Source organism: Poecile atricapillus, chromosome 29, assembly GCF_030490865.1.
Source record: "Poecile atricapillus isolate bPoeAtr1 chromosome 29, bPoeAtr1.hap1, whole genome shotgun sequence".
NCBI classification, from domain to species: domain Eukaryota; kingdom Metazoa; phylum Chordata; class Aves; order Passeriformes; family Paridae; genus Poecile; species Poecile atricapillus.
Genome location: NC_081277.1, coordinates 855,422 through 873,097, shown reverse-complemented (window position 1 = coordinate 873,097; position 17,676 = coordinate 855,422). Strand labels below are relative to the sequence as shown.

Below are 17,676 nucleotides of genomic sequence, written 5' to 3'. Positions count from 1 at the left end.
GGGCAGGGGGCACAGGGACAGGGCACAGGGCACAGGGACAGGGCACAGGGACAGGGCACAGGGACAGGGCACGGGGCACAGGGCACAGGGACAGTGCACGGGGCACAGGGCACAGGGACAGGGCACAGGGCACAGGGACAGGGCACGGGGAATAGGGACAGGGCACAGGGCACAGGGCACAGGGACGGGGCACGGGGCACGGGGCACGGGGCACGGGGCACAGGGCACAGGGCACGGGGCACGGGCTGGGGTGTGGCCGGGCATTCCAGGAACAGTCAGCACTGGTTTTTTGTTTGCGAGGGGGAGTTCCCCACCTAAGCGGAGTTTTCTCTTCTCTTTGGAGAGCTGCCGCTTCCCGAGGACGAAATGGCTGCGCGGAGCCCGTGGCTCATTCCCGTTCCTTGCGCTCCCTCTGCAGGAGCGGGCGAGGGCCGGGGACCGGGGGTGGTCGGGGGGACCGGGGGGTCCGGGAGGGGGTCGGAGGGGTTCGGGAGGGGCTGGGGGGGAGCGGGAGGGGCCGAGAGGGGGTCGGGAGGGGTCTGGAGGTGTCGGGAGGGGCCGGGAGGAGCCGGGGGAGGAGCCGGGAGGTGTCCGGAGGGGGTCGGGAGGGGCCGGGAGGGGTCGGGGAGGGGCCGGGAGGGGTCGGAGGGGGCCGAAGGGGCCGGAGGGGGTCGGGAGGAGTCGGGGAGGGGTCGGGAGGGGGCCGGGAGGGGTCGGGAGGGGCCGGGAGGGGTCGGGAGGGGCCGGGAGGGGCCGGGAAGGGTCGGAGGGGGCCGAAGGGGCCGGAGGGGTCGGGGAGGGGTCGGGAGGGGGCCGGGAGGGGTCGGGGAGGGGTCGAGAGGGGCCGGGAGGGGCCGGGGGAGAGCGGGAGGGGCCAGGAGGGGTCGGAGGGGGCCGGGGTCGCTGCCAGCCCACGCTCGCAGCCTGCACCAGGCTGGCACGAACCCTTCGGGGTGAGGAGGGGGATTAAAGGGAATGGCTTGAGCCGATTTCCGTGTGCACGGCGTGGGCCGAGTCCTGCCCGGAGGGACGCTCGGGGGCCGGGCTGAAGTTTGTGCTCAGGCGAACGGGGGGTGATGGCCCCAGGGCTCCGGGCCGAGGGGGGACCTGCCCCAAGCGGGGCGGGAGCTGAGAAGCTGCGGCATGCGGAGATGCTCAGCAGTGATACCTCAATACATCAGGGCCCGCCTGTGGGCTGGGGCTCAGAACAAAACCTTCGGACCCTCACAACTCCAAAATGTGTCCTCACTGCCCCAGGGCTGGTAGCCTGTGCTCCGGGCGCTGCCGCCTGCTGCCCAGCTGCTCTGGGGAGCTCCGTGCCTCTGTCTGTCCCTGTCACATCTCGGACGAGGCAGCCGGGGCAAAGCGGCATCCCTGGGCATCAATCCGCGGGCACATTCACTGCTCCTGGCCCTCCTTCCCCAGCCTCGCACAGCTCAGCAGCAGCTCCCCGTCCCCTCTCCCTGCAGCCCCAGGGCCGCAGCTCGCACTCCCTCTGTAAGCCGAGAGGTTCCCTCCCCGCCAGGGGCTAGGCTGCCAAATTCCAGTCCAGAGCACATTTTTACGGCATGACAGCAGCGGGGCCCCGACAGGAGCCGCCATGAGATGCGGGCGTTCACCCGGAGGGGGGACGAGTCACCCCCTGCCCGCTGCTGGCCTCTCTCCGCCCGTGGAGGCTCCGGCCAAATATTACAAAACATCCTCCTTCTCTCCCCCGCGGCTCCAGGGTGCAGAGCCACCCCCGCCGCCCGGCCCTCCCCACCCCGTCCATCCCCTTCCTTCCTCCCCGCTCCTTCCCACACAGCTGCTCACGCCAGTGGCTTTCGAGGAGCCCCGGGACAGGTAGCAGAGAGTGGCAGAGCCTGGGACAAGTCTGCAGCTGCAAAGGTAGGAAGGAGAAGGGAGCCGAGGGCTGGGACCTCACCCAGAACTTGCCTACATCAGGCTGGAGGGAGGAGGAGAGCAGGGACAGAGAGCTCTTCGGCTGCCCAAGGCGCAGAGCTGTCCCCAGCCCCAGCAGCCCCCTGCGATGGCAGAGCTTGGAGAACACCTCTGAACAGCACGACCTCCCTCCGCCTTGCCCTGCCAGGGAGCTCGATCTCACGATCCGGGCAGAGCAGGGCACCGGCACCTGCCGAGCCGAGCGCTCCCTCCGGGCTCTCCTGCAGAGCCCCAGGCTGGCCGGGATGCGATCCTGTCGTGGCTCTGCTCGGGTTGCTAAGGAGGAGCTCCCCGAGGCAGACGGGATGATGATGTGTGCTGCTGGCACGCTGCTCCACGCCTCCTGCCCTCCCTCGGCACCGGGAGATGCTTCCAGAGCTCTGGACAAGCGCAGGTGGACACAGCGCTGTCCCTCCGAGGAGCTGCTGCTCTGCCAGCACTGGTGTGCAGAAGAGCCGGGGTGTTCAGGTACTCCCGAGGTGTTCAGGTACTCCCGAGGTGTTGTTCAGGTACTCCCGAGGTGTTGTTCAGGTACTCCCGAGGTGTTCAGGTACTCCCGGGGTGTTCAGGTACTCCCAGGGTGTTCAGGTACTCCCGGGGTGTTGTTCAGGTACTCCCGGGGTGTTGTTCAGGTACTCCCGAGGTGTTCAGGTACTCCCGAGGTGTTGTTCAGGTACTCCCGAGGTGTTCAGGTACTCCCGGGGTGTTCAGGTACTCCCGGGGTGTTCAGGTAATCCCGGGGTGTTCAGGTACTCCCGGGGTGTTGTTCAGGTCCTCCCGGGGTATTCAGGTACTCCTGGGGTGTTGTTCAGGTACTCCCGGGTACACCTTGCAGCCTGGTGGTGCCAGCTCCGGACAGGTTTGGAGCTGGTGCCATTGGGAGGCTCCAAGGGGACATTTAAACACCATCATGTGACAGACCGGGCTCTTAGTCACAGTCCCTGGAAACCTCTGCAAACCTCTGCAAACCTCTGCAAACCTCTGCCCCGGGCAGCAGGAGGGATTGGCCGCCTCTTTCCCATGGAAATTTCCGTGGAATTAACACAAGGATAATTATTACCATCAGACCACAGCCGTCCTGCCGGCCAGCTCCAGCGCTCCTCGGGGCTCCGGGCGAGCCGGGGCTGCAGGAGCCCCGCCTGAGCTGAGTTCTACCGGCACAGGAGGAGCTCACAGCTGGGGCACATCTGGCTGCTGTGTGCCTGCCAGCCCTGCGGGCACGGCCAGCCCGCCTACAGCACACAGCTTCCCGGGCAGGCTCTGTGGCACCAGCTGCTCGGGACTGTTCAGGGTGCTGTGACACTTGGCACAGCCGGGTAGCAAAGTCTCTCATGCGGCTCTGCTCACCCCCAGACCCCCAAGTGGGTCTGGGGGCTGCTCTGGGACTGCTGGGGGTCTGAACAGCACTTGGCACTGCTCTAAAGTCGAGGCCGTAGCTCACAGATGGTGACAGTGATCCTTTCTGTTGTTCTGAGGGATTGGGAAAAGCTTGATCAGTTTTCTTTTGCCAGTTTGGCAGGTTGAGGGAACTCTGGGGAGTGTGGTGAAGGATGTCATCGTGTGCCCTCCAGGTTCTTGGGTTTGGGAGCTGGTTTTCTCTGCTGGTGCGCTACATTACTGTGATTTCATTTTGGTGTCTTCCCTCTGCTGACTTTCCCTCCAGTGGCTGCCTGGAAAGCCAGCAGTTTCCCAGCAATCTGTGTGTGTTTACTCCTCACAGGATGGGACCCTGCCAAGGAGGGTGGGGACTGCGGCCAAAATCGCCGAGCACAGAGCCACAGGTCTGGCGTGTCCCCTGCTGCCTGTCCCCAGCTAGCCTGGCTTCCGTGGGCCTGGCCAGGTTTTTTTTCAGCTGGTTTCTAATGTGTGTGTGTGCTGGAGCCTTGGCTCCTGGTCAGATTCACCCCTCCAGTTTAGATCCCTGCTCCGACAGGATGGACTTTCATAGGAAATGCTGAATTCCACCCGCTGAGCTCCTCGGCTCAGCAGAGCCTCATGGAAGCAGATTCTTGGGAAGAGCTGCTGAAGCCTGGATCCAGCATCCCGGCCTGGAGTGCGGGCAGGTCCTGGCAGCTCCAGTCCAACAGGTGGAGATGTGTGTGTCCCAGCTTTGCCCAGCCAGACAGGGCAGCATTTCCAGATGCTCAGAAATGGCTAGAGGAAATTCCTTTGTAACCAAAGGCACGGGAATGGAAGGGCCAAGCCCTGGGAGTTCTGACCATGCCAGAGCCTGGCTCCTGGGAACGCTGCCTCCACAGAAGGGTGCTGGGCATCATCAGGGACTGCACATCCATTCCTAGAGCTCACTCCTGCCCCATTCCACCAGCAGGGATGTGCAGAGGCAGAGCTTTCCTCGGCTGCAGGGTGGGGAGGCAGACAGTAACATACAGCACATCATACACAGTGTTTGGCTTTGATAATGCTGCAGGAGTCCCGAGCAGTCCAAAACCCACCCCAAGGTCTGCACCTAGGGTCTGGGAGCCCAAAAGTCATCTCCTTACCTTCTTCACTTGCTGCCACAACCCATCAGGGCCTGGGGCTTCTGAGACCCCCTGGAATTCCGCTCTGGCATGGCCAGTTTCCCCAGCCGTGCTCAGCAGGGGAAGGCAGAGGAGCTGGAGCAGATCCAGTGGGAGCTGTCAGGTCTGGATTTGGAGCAGATCTTTCCCTGGGCCATGCTCAGAGCCATTTCCCGGTGGGTTTTCCTTTCCCCCCGTGGCCGTGGTGCAGTGCCAGGAGGCTGCAGCAGCCCAGGACAGGTGTCACCAGAGGTGCCAGGGCTGCAGAGCAGGGTGCAGGGCGCTGCCCAGCCCTGCCTGTGTCGCTGCCAGGGATTCTTTGTCCTCCTGCAGCAGCCAGGGCCCCAGGCCACATCCCACATGGCTCTCACCTGACTCACCCCGGTGACCGACCCGACCGCAGCAGAGGTACCGCTCGCTCCTCCCAGGGGCATTTCAGGGCTCTGGGGTGGTCGGGGCCGTTGTGGGACCCCCGGTGGATGCAGAGGGGTCCCCGTGGGTGTGCGTGGCTCAGAGATGCTGTGCAGGGTCACAGGCAGGAGTGCAGGTGAGCCTGGCAGGACATTTTTTCATCAAAGGAAAATTTGGTTGGCTTTTTTGTGGTTTTATTTTGGGTTTTTCTTTTAGGAAGGTGAGAGCTTTCAAGGGCATGGATACTTTTCTTGCCAAAAAGCTCTGCAACACGAGCCAGAACACCCCGATTGACAGGAAAGAAAACAGATTAATCATGCAGTTTTCAGTTTCTCCAAAGTAAAAAGCTCGAAGTGTTGTCAGAAATTGATACATTCTCAGCCACTTTAATTAAAAGGACTCTAACCAGGATGTTTCCTTAGCAGGGTCACCTCCGAGCTTTTAAAGTGCGACCTTAAACCTTCCTCCCGTGAAGTGGTCCGGCCGCTCCTGACATCGGGGCTTGCCCGGCAAGGCAGGGTTCGGAAAGAGGCTGTTCTCAGAGGGGAAATGACACCTGCACTTTAGCAGGGCTTAGTGACAGAGAACAGGCGCTCTAGACAAGGGGCTCAGACCCCAGTTTCTCGAGGAATGTGCAGTATGAGGGGCTGTGCTGGTAAATGAGCAGGTTTAGCTTGGCTAACAGGGAAAATTTCTTTATGCAAAGAGTTGTCCCGCCCTGGCACAGGGTGTCCGGGGCAGGGGTGAAGTCCCCACTTGTGGAGGATTTAACTCGTGGAGATGTGGTATCTGGGGACGGCGGTGCCGCGTTAATGTTGGACTCGATGCTTTCCGAGGGCTTTTTCCAAGCTCAGCGGTTCCGTGGATCGGTGACTCCCGGTCAGACCGATCGCCTGCCCCGTGCCAGCCCCCGCCCAAGCCCCGCATCTGCCGGGGCTCTGTCCGGAGCCGCGGTTCTGCCCCGCCAGGAGGGTCCGGGGGTTCCGAGCGGGAGCTCCGGCCCCCTCCAGCCCGGCCGAGCCCCCCCAGCGCCCCCGGCCCCCTCCAGCCCGGCCGAGCCCCCCCAGCCCGGCCGAGCCCCCCCAGCCCGGCCGAGCCCCCGCCCGCCTGCGGGGGAGGGACGCGCCGGCACCGGCGGAGAGGCGACAGCAAGCCCGGCCATGGGGACAGCCCAGAGCCGGGACCCCCGGGACCTCCGGGACCCCCGGGACCCCCGGGATCTCCGGGATCTCCGGGACCCCCGGGACCCCCGAGCCCCGCCGCGCCGGTGAGTGTGTATGGGAGGGGGGGTCGCGGTCCGGGGTGGGTCCGGGTCCCCCCCCGCAGCCCCCGCCCCAGCCCCTTCCTACGCGTGGGGCTGGTCCGGGCTCGCTGCGGTGAAGGGGGAAACCGGAGAGCGAGATTCAGTTTGCGGGCAGAAAGTTCCTTTCCCCTTTCTCCTGTCCCCTCCTTCCCCGGGCACGCTTGGCTCCGCACCCATGGGTGCTGAACATCCCACCCTGGTCTCGGCACACCAGAGCTCCCAGCCCAGCCCGGGGGGAACTGGGGGAGCTCTGCGCCCCCAGCCCTGGGCTGTGGGTGGGGGCCGGCGCTGCCGATGCTGGGCTGGGGTAAGGTGGGGGCTGCCGGGGGTCTGCGGGCTGGGGACAGCTGGGGACAGCTGGGGACAGCTGGGGGAGCTGCTCCCTGCCGCCTGCTCCGAACTGAAGGGGCGACACTGGCTGGGATCAAATGGAAAAGTGGAAACAGCTATAAACAGTCTGTAAATCAACCAAAACTTTGTTGAGAACTGACAAGTTTTCTTTAATTGGGGGACCATGTAAGGCTGTTTGTTTGCAAACAGTGGGCTCAGACAAGGAAAACAAGTGCGTTCTGCCCTTGTAACTGCTCGGTCCTGCCTTCATTTCCCTGCAGCCATCACCTACCCAGGCATTAAAGGTGTTCTCAGGTGGAAAACACATTCCAGGGTTCCCTGCATGGCTGGAGCTGCTTCTTTCTGCCCTGCTGGACTCAAATGTTTCTCCTTCCCACCTGTTTGCTCCACCTTGAGCAAACCTTGTTTTGCTCCTCCAACCTTTCATCATCTCCCTGGTCCCCCATCCCTGTCCTGGCTGTTGTCCTCATTCTTTGCTGTCCCCATTCCTGTTGGTCCCCCAGGTTATGGGTTAAGGGGCTGCCTGCATTTCCCAAAATGACTGAGTCTGGAGTAAGCTCAGGGATCTAAGGCCTGACAAACACCTGATAAAAGCATTCCTGCCACATAGCACAGATATTTTTAGCAAATGGAGTTGAAGGGGGAGTCAATAAGCTGCATGATGAAGGCAGCTGCTTGTGTTCATCCGGCATCAGTGTGGAAATGGGGCTGGAGCCTGTTCCCTTTGAAATGAGCTCGAACCACACGAGTGCATCAGCGAGATTAAGCTGTGGTTGGCATTTTTAAAATGCAGAAATAGCAGAGCATTCATTATCCCATCGGTCCTTTTCAGTGCAGCCACAAATGTCGGTATTTATCCATTTGCTGGCAGTCTGGTGGGGAAAGGCAGCTGGAGCCTTGGGCTGGCTGCTGGTGTCCAGGCTCGTGTGTGACAGTTGTGTCCTTTATTTCTATTTCTATTTCTGTAGAGCTGTTCTGATGGAATGTGTGGCGATGGGAACTGTCACATCCCGGGCTGTGAAGGCTCCTGGGGGAGCTGAGCTGCTCGGCAGCGCTGTCCCAAGCTGGGCACAGCTTTGGAGCTCCGGAGCAGTGGGTGACGCCCTGGCTCCTGCTGGGCTCTGGTGGGCAGCTGGCAAAGCCCAAGATGGGAGGATTTTTTCTGCCTTGAGCTCCAGGGCGTTCAGTGTTGTTCTGCCCAGTCCGGGCTGTGCCCAGAGGTGTCCAGGCTGAGCTTCTGCCAAGGTCAGGAGAAGCAAAAGGAACCCTGCACGCTGGGGCGCTGCCAGCCTGTGGGCACCTGCAGAACCCCAGCCCTGGAGAGCCCGGCAGGCTCAGGAACCCACCCTGGAGAACCCTCAGGAACCCTCAGGAACTCACCCTGGGGAGCCCTCGGGAACCCACCCTGGAGAGCCCTGGGGAGCCCTGGGGAACCCTCAGGAACCCTCGGAAACCCACCCTGGGGAGCCCTGGGGAACCATCGGGAACCCACCCTGGAGAGCCCTCAGGAACCCTCAGGAACCTCGGGAACCCACCCTGGGGAACCCTCGGGCACCCTCTGGAACCCACCCTGGAGAGCCCTGGAGAGCCCTGGGGAGCCCTCAGGAACCCTCAGGAACCCTCGGGAACCCACCCTGGGGAGCCCTCGGGAACCCTCAGGAACCTCAGGAACCCACCCTGGAGAGCCCTGGGGATCCCTCAGGAGCCCTTGGGAACCCACCCTGAGGATCCCTGGGGAGCCCTCGGGAACCCACCCTGGGGACCCCTCTAGTCAGAGCAGCGTCTGTCCAAGCCCGGTGGGCTCCCAGGGATGCTGCTGAGTCCAGGAGATGCTCCGTGCAGCTGTCATACCTGGGGGATACTCTGGGATGCTCTGGGATGCTCTGGGATGCTCCAGGTGTTGCCACATGCAGGGGATGCTGATCCCTGATCGATAGAATAGGCTGGAATAAAACACAGCAACAGAAAAATGCTCCTGAAAGATGGACCTCCTTTTCTGGAGAAGATAAATGCTATTTGGATAAAGTGCTTATTACAAACTGTGAGGGAGATTTACACAGAATGAAATGTGGATTCATGTCTTTTCCATGTGCTGATCTCTGAGTTGTCATCACCTTCCCCTGCTGTCCTTGTGCCCCATCCTGGAGTTGCCTTCAGGGAGCCAGACCCTGGTCCTGGCGAGGGAGCAAAGCCCCCACTGCAGAGAGGCAGAGAGGCAGGAGTGGAGAAGAGAAAGAAAATCCACAAAAGATCTGTTTCTGAGCTGGAAATGTCAGCACTCGCTGCTGTGCCGTGCCCAGAAAAGCTTTGCAGCCAGAAATAGACATTCTCCTGCCTGAGGAAAGGGCTGAGAAGGGAAGTTCCAAGTGCACGCCTTCCTCTGGCCTGGGGCACTGCAGCTCCAAACGCCAGAGGTGTGATACCCGTTCCACAGCGTTATTCCCTGCACCCTTCCTGGGGACCAAGGTGTGGCTACACCGACAGGAATTGTGCACGGTGTGTTTTGGGGTCAGGCAGGCGGCAGAAGGAAGTTTATCCCTTGTGTGAGGGGAAGGTCCATCTGGATGAGAGCTGTTATCCCTGGATGCAGCTGGCTTCCTGCAAGGATAAACATGAAAAGCTAAAGCAAGGTTTTGCTTCTTTTTGCAGCTTCTGTGATGACAGGGCTTTTCTAGCTCCAAAATATTTGGAATATTTGGAACCGTCCTCTGTGCAGCAGGGGCCGCTGCTCTCCCCCTCCTGGAAGGTGCAGGCAGTGTGTGAAGCGTTTCTGGGTAGCTCAGCACAGCCGGTGCCAGAGACACCCAGGGGCTGTAGATCCCCTGTCCTTGAGCTGTGGTGTGTGCACGGTGAGTCCTGTGGCAGCAGTGAGGTGACAGCAGTGCCAGAGACAGCCAGGGGCTGTAGATCCCCCGTCCCTGAGCTGCAGTGTGTGTGCAGGGCTTGGCACTCCTGTGGCAGCAGGGAGGAGGTGACAGCAGTGCCAAGGACAGCCAGTCCAGCTGCTGCCTGTGTGGGCTGCACCTCACTGTGTGCATGGAAACTGCTGGCAGGTGTTTTTAAACAGCTCAGCATCCTCCCTGCTCTGCAGAGATGTGTTTGCTGACTGTGCCAGGCAGCGTTTGGCAGGCAGAGCCTCCGATGTGACTGCCAAAGTCAGGTTATCTGCTCGGTGGTGATTTGCAGCCGGTGCTGCTGCCAGGCTGGGTCAGGTGCCAAGCTGGAAAATGCCACTCGAGGCGTTTTCTTAATTGCTCATCAGGAACAGCAAGTGGAAGCAGCAGGCTCTGCCCCTGCACTGCTCTGGTATCCTCCTGCCCCAGGCCCAAGGCAGAGCTCAGCAGACAGCGTGGGTCAGTCCTGCTGATCCTGCTCCTGCCGGCTCCTGACCGGGTGGGTGGGACTGGGGGGTCCTGGCTGGATGCAGCGTGTGAGTGTCTGTGTGTGTGTGTCTGTGTGTGTGTGTGCACTGTGTGTGTGTGTGTGTGTGTGTGTGTGTGTGTGTGTGTCTGTGTGTCTGTGTGTGTGTGTGTGTGTATGTGTGTCTGTGTGTGTGTGTCTGTGCCTGTGTGCGTGTGTGTATGTGTGTCTGTGTGTGTGTGTGTCTGTGTGCACTGTGTGTGTGTGTCTGTGTGTGTGTGTGTGTGTCTGTGTGCACTGTGTGTGTGTCTGTGTGTGTGTGTCTGTGTGCACTGTGTGTGTGTGTCTGTGTGTGTGTGTGTGTGTCTGTGTGTGTGTGTGTCTGTGTGTGTGTGTCTGTGTGTGTGTGTCTGTGTGTCTGTGTGTGTGTGTGTCTGTGTGTGTGTGTCTGTGTGTGTGTGTCTGTGTGCACTGTGTGTGTGTGTGTGTGTCTGTGTGTGTGTGTGTGTCTGTGTGTGTGTGTCTGTGTGTGTGTGTCTGTGTGTCTGTGTGTGTGTGACTGTGTGTGTGTGTGTGCACTGTGTGTGTGTCTGTGTGTGTGTGTGTCTGTGTGCACTGTGTGTGTGTGTCTGTGTGTCTGTGTGTGTGTGTGTGTCTGTGTGTGTGTGTGTCTGTGTGTGTGTGTGACTGTGTGTGTGTGTGTGTCTGTGTGTGTGTGACTGTGTGTGTGTCAGTGTGTGTGTGTGTCTGTGTGTGTGTGTGTCTGTGTGTGTGACTGTGTGTGTCAGTGTGTGTGTCTGTGTGTGTGTGTGTCTGTGTGTGTGTGTCTGTGTGTGTGTCTGTGTGTGTGCCTGTGTGTGTGTGTGTCTGTGTCTGTGTGTGTATGTGTGTGTCTGTCTCTGTCTGTGTGTCTGTGTGTTTGTGTGTGTGTCTGTGTGTGTGTGTGTCTGTGTGTGTGTGTCTGTGTGTGTGTGACTGTGTGTGTGTGTGTGCACTGTGTGTGTGCCTGTGTGTGTGTGTGTCTGTGTCTGTGTGTGTGTGTGTGTGTCTGTCTCTGTCTGTGTGTCTGTGTGTTTGTGTGTGTGTCTGTGTGTCTGTGTGTGTGTGTTTGTGTGTGTGTGTGTGTGTGTGTCTGTGTGTCTGTGTGTCTGTGTGTGTGTGTCTGTGTGTCTGTGTCTGTGTGTGTGTGTGTGTGTGTGTTATAGATTTAATTAATTAACAAGAGTCGAAGAAGCCAATCAACAAATTTTATTAATTACAGCAAGCAAAACAAGGAGGCAATGCAGCGCTGGGCGACAGGGGGATCTCCGTCCTGCCAACTGCCGCGCCTACTGGGGTTCCGGTCGGTCCTTTTAAGTCGCTCACGAGCCTATCATTGTGATACTTCCGGAGTACTCTGTGCATGCTTTGAGGCTGTTGCTGGGGCATTTAACTGTCTTGCTTCACTTCTATTTCTCTTGGTTTCTAGAAAGTACCACTTATACAAACATGTTAGTCTTTATAAACGGATCTAACCACATCTTACTTAACGAACACATATATTCTATTACAGTAACCACATCTTATGAACAAACATACTCTATTACAATAACCACTTCCTAGTTAATGAACAAACATACTTCATTACAGTCCCCCCTTTTTATCTAGGACAATTCTTTGCTTTGTTCATTAAACCTTTTTAGTTCTTGTCTACTCCATTCTAACTCTTCTTCATCTGGGCCTGGGTTGATGGGTTCATACTTTGCTCGTATTAGCATCAGATGAGCTGCTTCTAGTCTCTTCTTAACAATTGCTATTATTTTATTGAAGATGCAGGGACCAAAAGTTAGTACTAGAACAAGTAAAATAACTGGTCCAGCTATTGTTGACAAGAGGGTGGTAAGCCAGGGAGAATTATGGAACCAGTTGTGATACCAACTCTGGTGAGATTCTCTTTCACGTTCCCTTTGTTCGAGTTGCTTCCTAAGCTCAGCCATGGTGTCTACCGCTACTCCTGTCGAATCCACATAGGTACAACATTGTTCCTTCAAGGCTACACATAATCCTCCCTGTTGTATTAACAGAAGGTCTAATCCTCTCCTATTTTGTAGGACTACTTCGGATAAAGATCGTACTGATTTAGTAAGGGCATCAATAGCTTTCTCTATTTTCAGCAAATCTTCATCCACTGATTGTCTCAATGTTTTTAGCCCAGCTCCTTGGGATACTAGAGAGGTTATACCTGTTCCTGCTCCAACTCCTCCTATCGTTAGCAGTACTGCAATCGTAAGTGCTGTAAATGGTTCTCTCTTTACTAAATGATGTTTTTCTGTTTCTTGATGGTCTATTACATACTCTTTGGGATGATATATAATTCGAGGAACAATGATTACCTGTATACAATATTCATATGTTTCATTGAATACTGTGGTGGATAAGCACGGTGTTAACCCTAGCTTGGAGCATATCCACTTATTATTATGAGCTGGGACTAACCAGTTGGCGACCTCCTTCTTTTGTATTTTTATAGTTTTATTACACAAGTACTTTTGCTCCGGAGGTATAGTTCCTATACATAACCCCTGTCCGGTAACTTGCGTTATTGTAATCCCTGGGGTTCCTTTTTCCCAATTCCATGAACACTCTCTGGGGTTGGTTCCGTTCCTCCTTCTCACATTAGCTACTGACCCTATTGCTTCATAAAATGGAGGACGAATGTCGTAACATAACCAGCATTCTTTAGTTAATTCAGGATGGGTCTGATTTAAAACATTGAAGCTTGCCTGCATAATCTTCCAGAAAGTGTCATATACTCCAGGGGGTGAATGTTCTGTGGGCAGCATCATGATATCATTTTCTTTAGATATGTTATAGTGGGTATTATCACTAAATGAAGGCCTTTCTTTCTTGGCTTTTCTTTCAGTTTTTCTTAAAGCTTTATTGGGTCCTGTTGCTTCTGGTAAATCATGAGGAATTCTCTCTTTCTTTATAAGAAAGTGTCCCCCTCTATCTTTTCCAGGTTCCAACAGTCTTATTCCCCATGTCTTCCCAATAAACCAACCGAGATCTGCTAATGTTTGAGATTTCACTGTAATTTCTAACCCATCACAAGTGCCTGCTTCTCCCCAGTCTCCCCAGTCTCCATTTATACTACCAAAATCGGTGACTGTGCAGGGTTGAATTCCCCACCCTACAGAAATATATGGATCTGGGCCCCCTCTGGGCGTAAATCCTAATGCCACGGTCTCACAACCCCAATATCCACAATAGAATTCTCCGGGGTAATTGCAATATCCTTTCCCAGGATTCGAGGCTGGGCATATATAAACTGGTCATCTTGGCTGATCTATCGAGATTAACTCAAGAAACCGGCATTTGAAGGTGGGCACCCCTGAAGTGATTACCGATTGAACTACTTTGTGCTCTTCTTCTCTAATTAGGGACCACTTAAAGGGTTCATGTGTAACTTCATCATTCCCGTAAACTCCCAATAAATTCCAGGACAGTATCCAGATTAACAAATGACCCGTGGCTTTCCCATTCCAGTAACGGAGATCCCATCTCCCAAAAAATTTATTCCCACTCTTGGGGCATCTCCTGGACCATAACATCGTGATCCCATTGACAACAGGAGAATTTCCTCCACTGCTCACTACTCCTCTGCCTCGCCCGTCGACTCGGTTGCTTTGAGCCATGGGGTGAGCCATCTTCTCGGCAGCAAGAGTACTCTTCAGGAGGAAACTTTCTCCCTGTTTGGTTGAGCCTCAGTCTATAAGAGTGCCAATTATGATTTTTCACTTCAGGGACCTTGCAGCTCGCTAGTGCCACTCTTCAGCGACACAGTCCGGCCACTAGCCGGGCCACAAAAGGTCGGGGCTCGTTCGGGTGATAACAGTATAGGTCCGGATTTACCCCTTTTGCAAATATATTCCACCACTCGGCTGACTCCTTTTTTAAATCTCCTACTTTCACCCTTTGATCTAGTACCCAATCAGTTAGCTCTCGTTGGAGTGTCCAACACAGCCGGCACACCCCTCGAGGGGGATATCCGTTCCTGCAATGGGTCCACCACTTCTCCTTGCAAACTAAGCAAATAAAACAAACAAATGGATAACAATTTCCCTTACAACCGATGCCTGTGCATAAAATGATCACGTTTTTGTTATAAATGGTCTTCTGTTCATCAGACTCAAATACATCAACTAAATATTTAATCTCAAAAGTTCTATTCAGATCACTCTTTTCCATCAAACTCTAATGTCCTTTCTTGCTGCCTAGGTTTCTTAGACAATTTAATTTTCAAGTCTCCTGCAGGGCTAGTGACTGTCCATTCTTTATTGCTCACTGGTCCTTTAATACGGCTGGCATGAGTCCATCCTCTTTCAGCAGTTCGGATAGCTGTGTTAGTAGTCAAGAGCACCAGGTAAGGTCCTTCCCAGCGAGGTTGTAGAGTGGTTTCTTTCCACGTTTTTATGAGCACCCAATCCCCTGGCTTGACCTGGTGTAATGTAATATCAAGAGGAGGTCTCTGGGTTAGTTGCCCCTTTTTCCAAAGTTCTTGTCGATATTGCATCAGTTTATGGATGTATGTGTAAGTAATTTTATCTGAGATTCCCGGGTGGTTCATGGGGATTCCTGCATCATATGGCATTCCATATAACATTTCAAAGGGAGATACCCCTATGTCAGCTCTGGGTTGGGCTCTAATATTTAACAATGCCAAAGGAATACACTTAATCCATGAGAGCTTGGTCTCAAGCATCAATTTTGTTAAGTGCTTCTTAAGTTCTCCATTCATTCGTTCTACTAGGCCTGAACTTTGTGGATGCCACGGAGTGTGTTCTTCCCATCTTATTCCCAGGGCTTCCGCCAGATTTCTGATGATTTTGGATGTAAAATGTGGTCCTTGATCCGACTCAATAACTTCGGTTATTCCATATCTAGGGATTATATGTTCTAATAGAACTTTTGTCACTGTCTGTGCGGTGGCCCTGGTGGTTGGGAAGGCTTCTATGAAATGTGTAAGATGGTCTATAATAACTAAAATGTATTTATACCTCCCTACCTTGGGGAGTTCTGTAAAGTTGATTTGAACTTTAGAAAATGGTCTTACTGCTAAGGGTCTTCCCCCCATTGGCATTCGTCTTTGTACAGCTCTATTAACTTTTAGGCACGTAGGGCATCCCTGAGTAATATATTTTGCCAGGTCATGTAGCCCTATACACATATATTTAGCCGCAAAATGGTCTATTAGGGCTTGGCTACCCCAATGCGTCCGCTTATGTAGATTATCTAAAATTTGGAAAGCTATTGATTTTGATAACACTTCTCTTCCATCAGGTAAATGCCAGCTCCCTTCTTTATTTTTAGTGCACCCCATTTGAGCAAGTTTCTGTTCTTCTTTTGGGGTGAGTATGAAAATTTTCAATTCGGGCAGCAATGGCTCCACTCTCCTTTCCTTTAACACTAATTCTTGTAATGCCGCCCGCTTAGCTTCCTGATCCGCCGCATTATTTCCCCTTGTTTTGTAATCTATCCCCTTTTGGTGTCCTTTTAGGTGTACTACAGCTAGCTTTACAGGTCCTCGCAAGGCAACTAAAACTGCTTTTATTAGCTCTTGATGAATCAAATCTTTCCCTTGTGAGTTGATTAATCCCCTTTCTTCCCAAATTTTCCCGAAAGTATGTATCACTCCATAACTATATTTGGAGTCCGTGTAAATTGTCCCAACCCTTCCCTTTAATCTCTTTAGAGCTTGTAGGACGGCATATAGTTCACAAGCTTGTGCTGACCAAGAGCTGTTCAGTGGTCCCGATTCCAGAATCTCAAATGTTTTCCCGTCTATAACCGCGTATCCCGATTTTCTTTTCCCTTCAATCACTCTGGAGGAACCATCCACGAAGATTCTTTCCCCATCGTCTAATTCTTCTTCCTCCAGGTTGGGTCTAATCTTTGTCTGTTCCTCAATGGTCTGGAGACAATTATGTGTTAGTTCTGACTCTTCAGACCCTCCATATAAAAATTGGGCAGGGTTTTGGAGGCTCGTTGTTTCTAAAGTTAAATTCGGAGCTTCCAATAAGATTCCCTCATATTTAAGTAGACGGGAGTCTGATATCCATTTCTCAGCTTTCTGCTGCAACACACCCCGGATGTTATGAGGGGCAACACTTTTATGTTGCTGTTAAAGGTGATTTTTCTGGCCTCTTCTACTAATAAGGCACATCCTACAATTACTTGCAAGCAGGTAGGCCACCCTCTACTTACAGGATCTAATAATTTTGACAAGTAGCCTACCGGCTTCTTTTCCCCAGCCCATTCTTGGGTCAGGACCCCATATGCCGTCCCATCATTCACATTTACAAATAGATAAAAAGGCCGGTTCAGATCAGGCAGGCTTAAAACTGGGGCATTTATCAGATCTTCTCGTAATGCCTGAAGGTTCTCCTCATCTCGCTGAGTCCAAGTAATTAAACCCCCAATAGTCAGTTTATGGTATAAAAATTTAACCTTACTGCTGTAGTTTTCGATCCATTGTCTACAATATCCTACTAAACCTAGGATCTGTCTAATTTGTCTTTTATTTTTGGGAGGTGGTAATAACAGAATTCCTTTTATCCGTTCGGGGTCTATTTTCTTCTCTCCTTTATTGATGTAATGTCCCAAATACCTTACTTCTTCTTCTACAAACTGTAGTTTGATTTTTGACACTTTGAGACCTTTTAGTCCCAAGAAATTAAGAAGTCCAATACTTTCTCTCCTAACCTGTTCCTCTTCCTTACCCGCAATCAACAGGTCATCCACATATTGGATGAGAGTAATGCCTGAAGTAGGCTTATATTCTTGTAAAATGTGTTCTAGCGCTTGTCCAAATAAGTTGGGGGATTCAGTAAAGCCCTGAGGTAAAACTGTCCACCTCAATTGTTGTTTTCTCCCAGTGTCAGGATCCTCCCATTCAAACGCGAAGTAATCCCGGCATGATTCATCTAAGGGACAGGCCCAAAATGCATCTTTTAAATCAATCACACTATACCACAGATTTTCAGGGCCTAATCTACTTAACAATGTATAAGGGATTGGCCACTACGGGAAATCGAGAAATGGTTCTTTTATTTATTTCCCGCAAATCGTGTACTAGTCGATATGTCCCATTAGGCTTCTTTACCGGCAAGATGGGAGTGTTAAATGGGGACATGCAGGGTTCTAACAGTCCCTGATTTATGAGTCTCTCTATTTCTGGTTTTAATCCTTTCCTACCTTCTAGTGAAATAGGGTATTGTCTGATTTTAATCGGAAGTTCTGGATTTTTGATTTTTACCGTAAAAGGGGGTATCTCTAGTCGTCCTACAGTCTCCGGGGTATACCAAACCTCAGGGTTAATCATCTTTTCATCTTCTACTCTGAGGGGACAAAGCTTTATTTTTATTTCTTTATTCTCTACTTCCAAGTTTATTCCTAGTTCAATTATTAAATCCCGACCTAATAAATTAAACTCGGCTTCAGGTACTACTAAAAGATTCCCTAACCCTATCTTAAATTCTGTTTCTACCGCTACATCCTTAACAATTCCAACTTTAAAGGGTTCTCCTTAGCTCCTACAACCAGGGCTGTCTCTCTGGAGAGTTTACATCCAGAGGGCAATTTTTGTACGGTAGATCTCTCAGCCCCCGAGTCTACCAAAAATTCTATTTCTTCTCGGTGGGGACCCACTTTTAGTTTTATCAAGGGCTCACGATGTTTCTGAGTCCCCAACAAATATAAATAGAGCCCCTGACACCCCTAATCTTCCTTAAACATTTTTTCATCCTGCACCTT

The 17,676-nt window shown here is 53.5% G+C and overlaps 1 protein-coding gene across 4 annotated transcripts in view; it reads left to right on the top strand.

The window, feature by feature from the left end:
• Positions 1-1,778: 1,778 nt before the first annotated feature.
• Positions 1,779-17,676, top strand: part of TACC1 (transforming acidic coiled-coil containing protein 1) — a 41,056-nt gene continuing 25,158 nt past the window's right edge. Inside the window, exon 1 of one of the 4 annotated variants that reach the window (XM_058859410.1) lies at positions 1,779-1,887. Coding sequence is in view for 2 of the 4 variants with exons in the window: in XM_058859407.1 (XP_058715390.1) it covers positions 6,032-6,138 (107 nt within the window). In the remaining 2 variants the exon portion in view is untranslated. Of the gene's footprint in view, positions 1,888-4,823; positions 4,869-4,890; positions 5,008-6,016; positions 6,139-17,676 lie in introns of those variants that run through there. The other 3 variants (XM_058859409.1, XM_058859408.1, XM_058859407.1) reach the window with 3 other exon arrangements.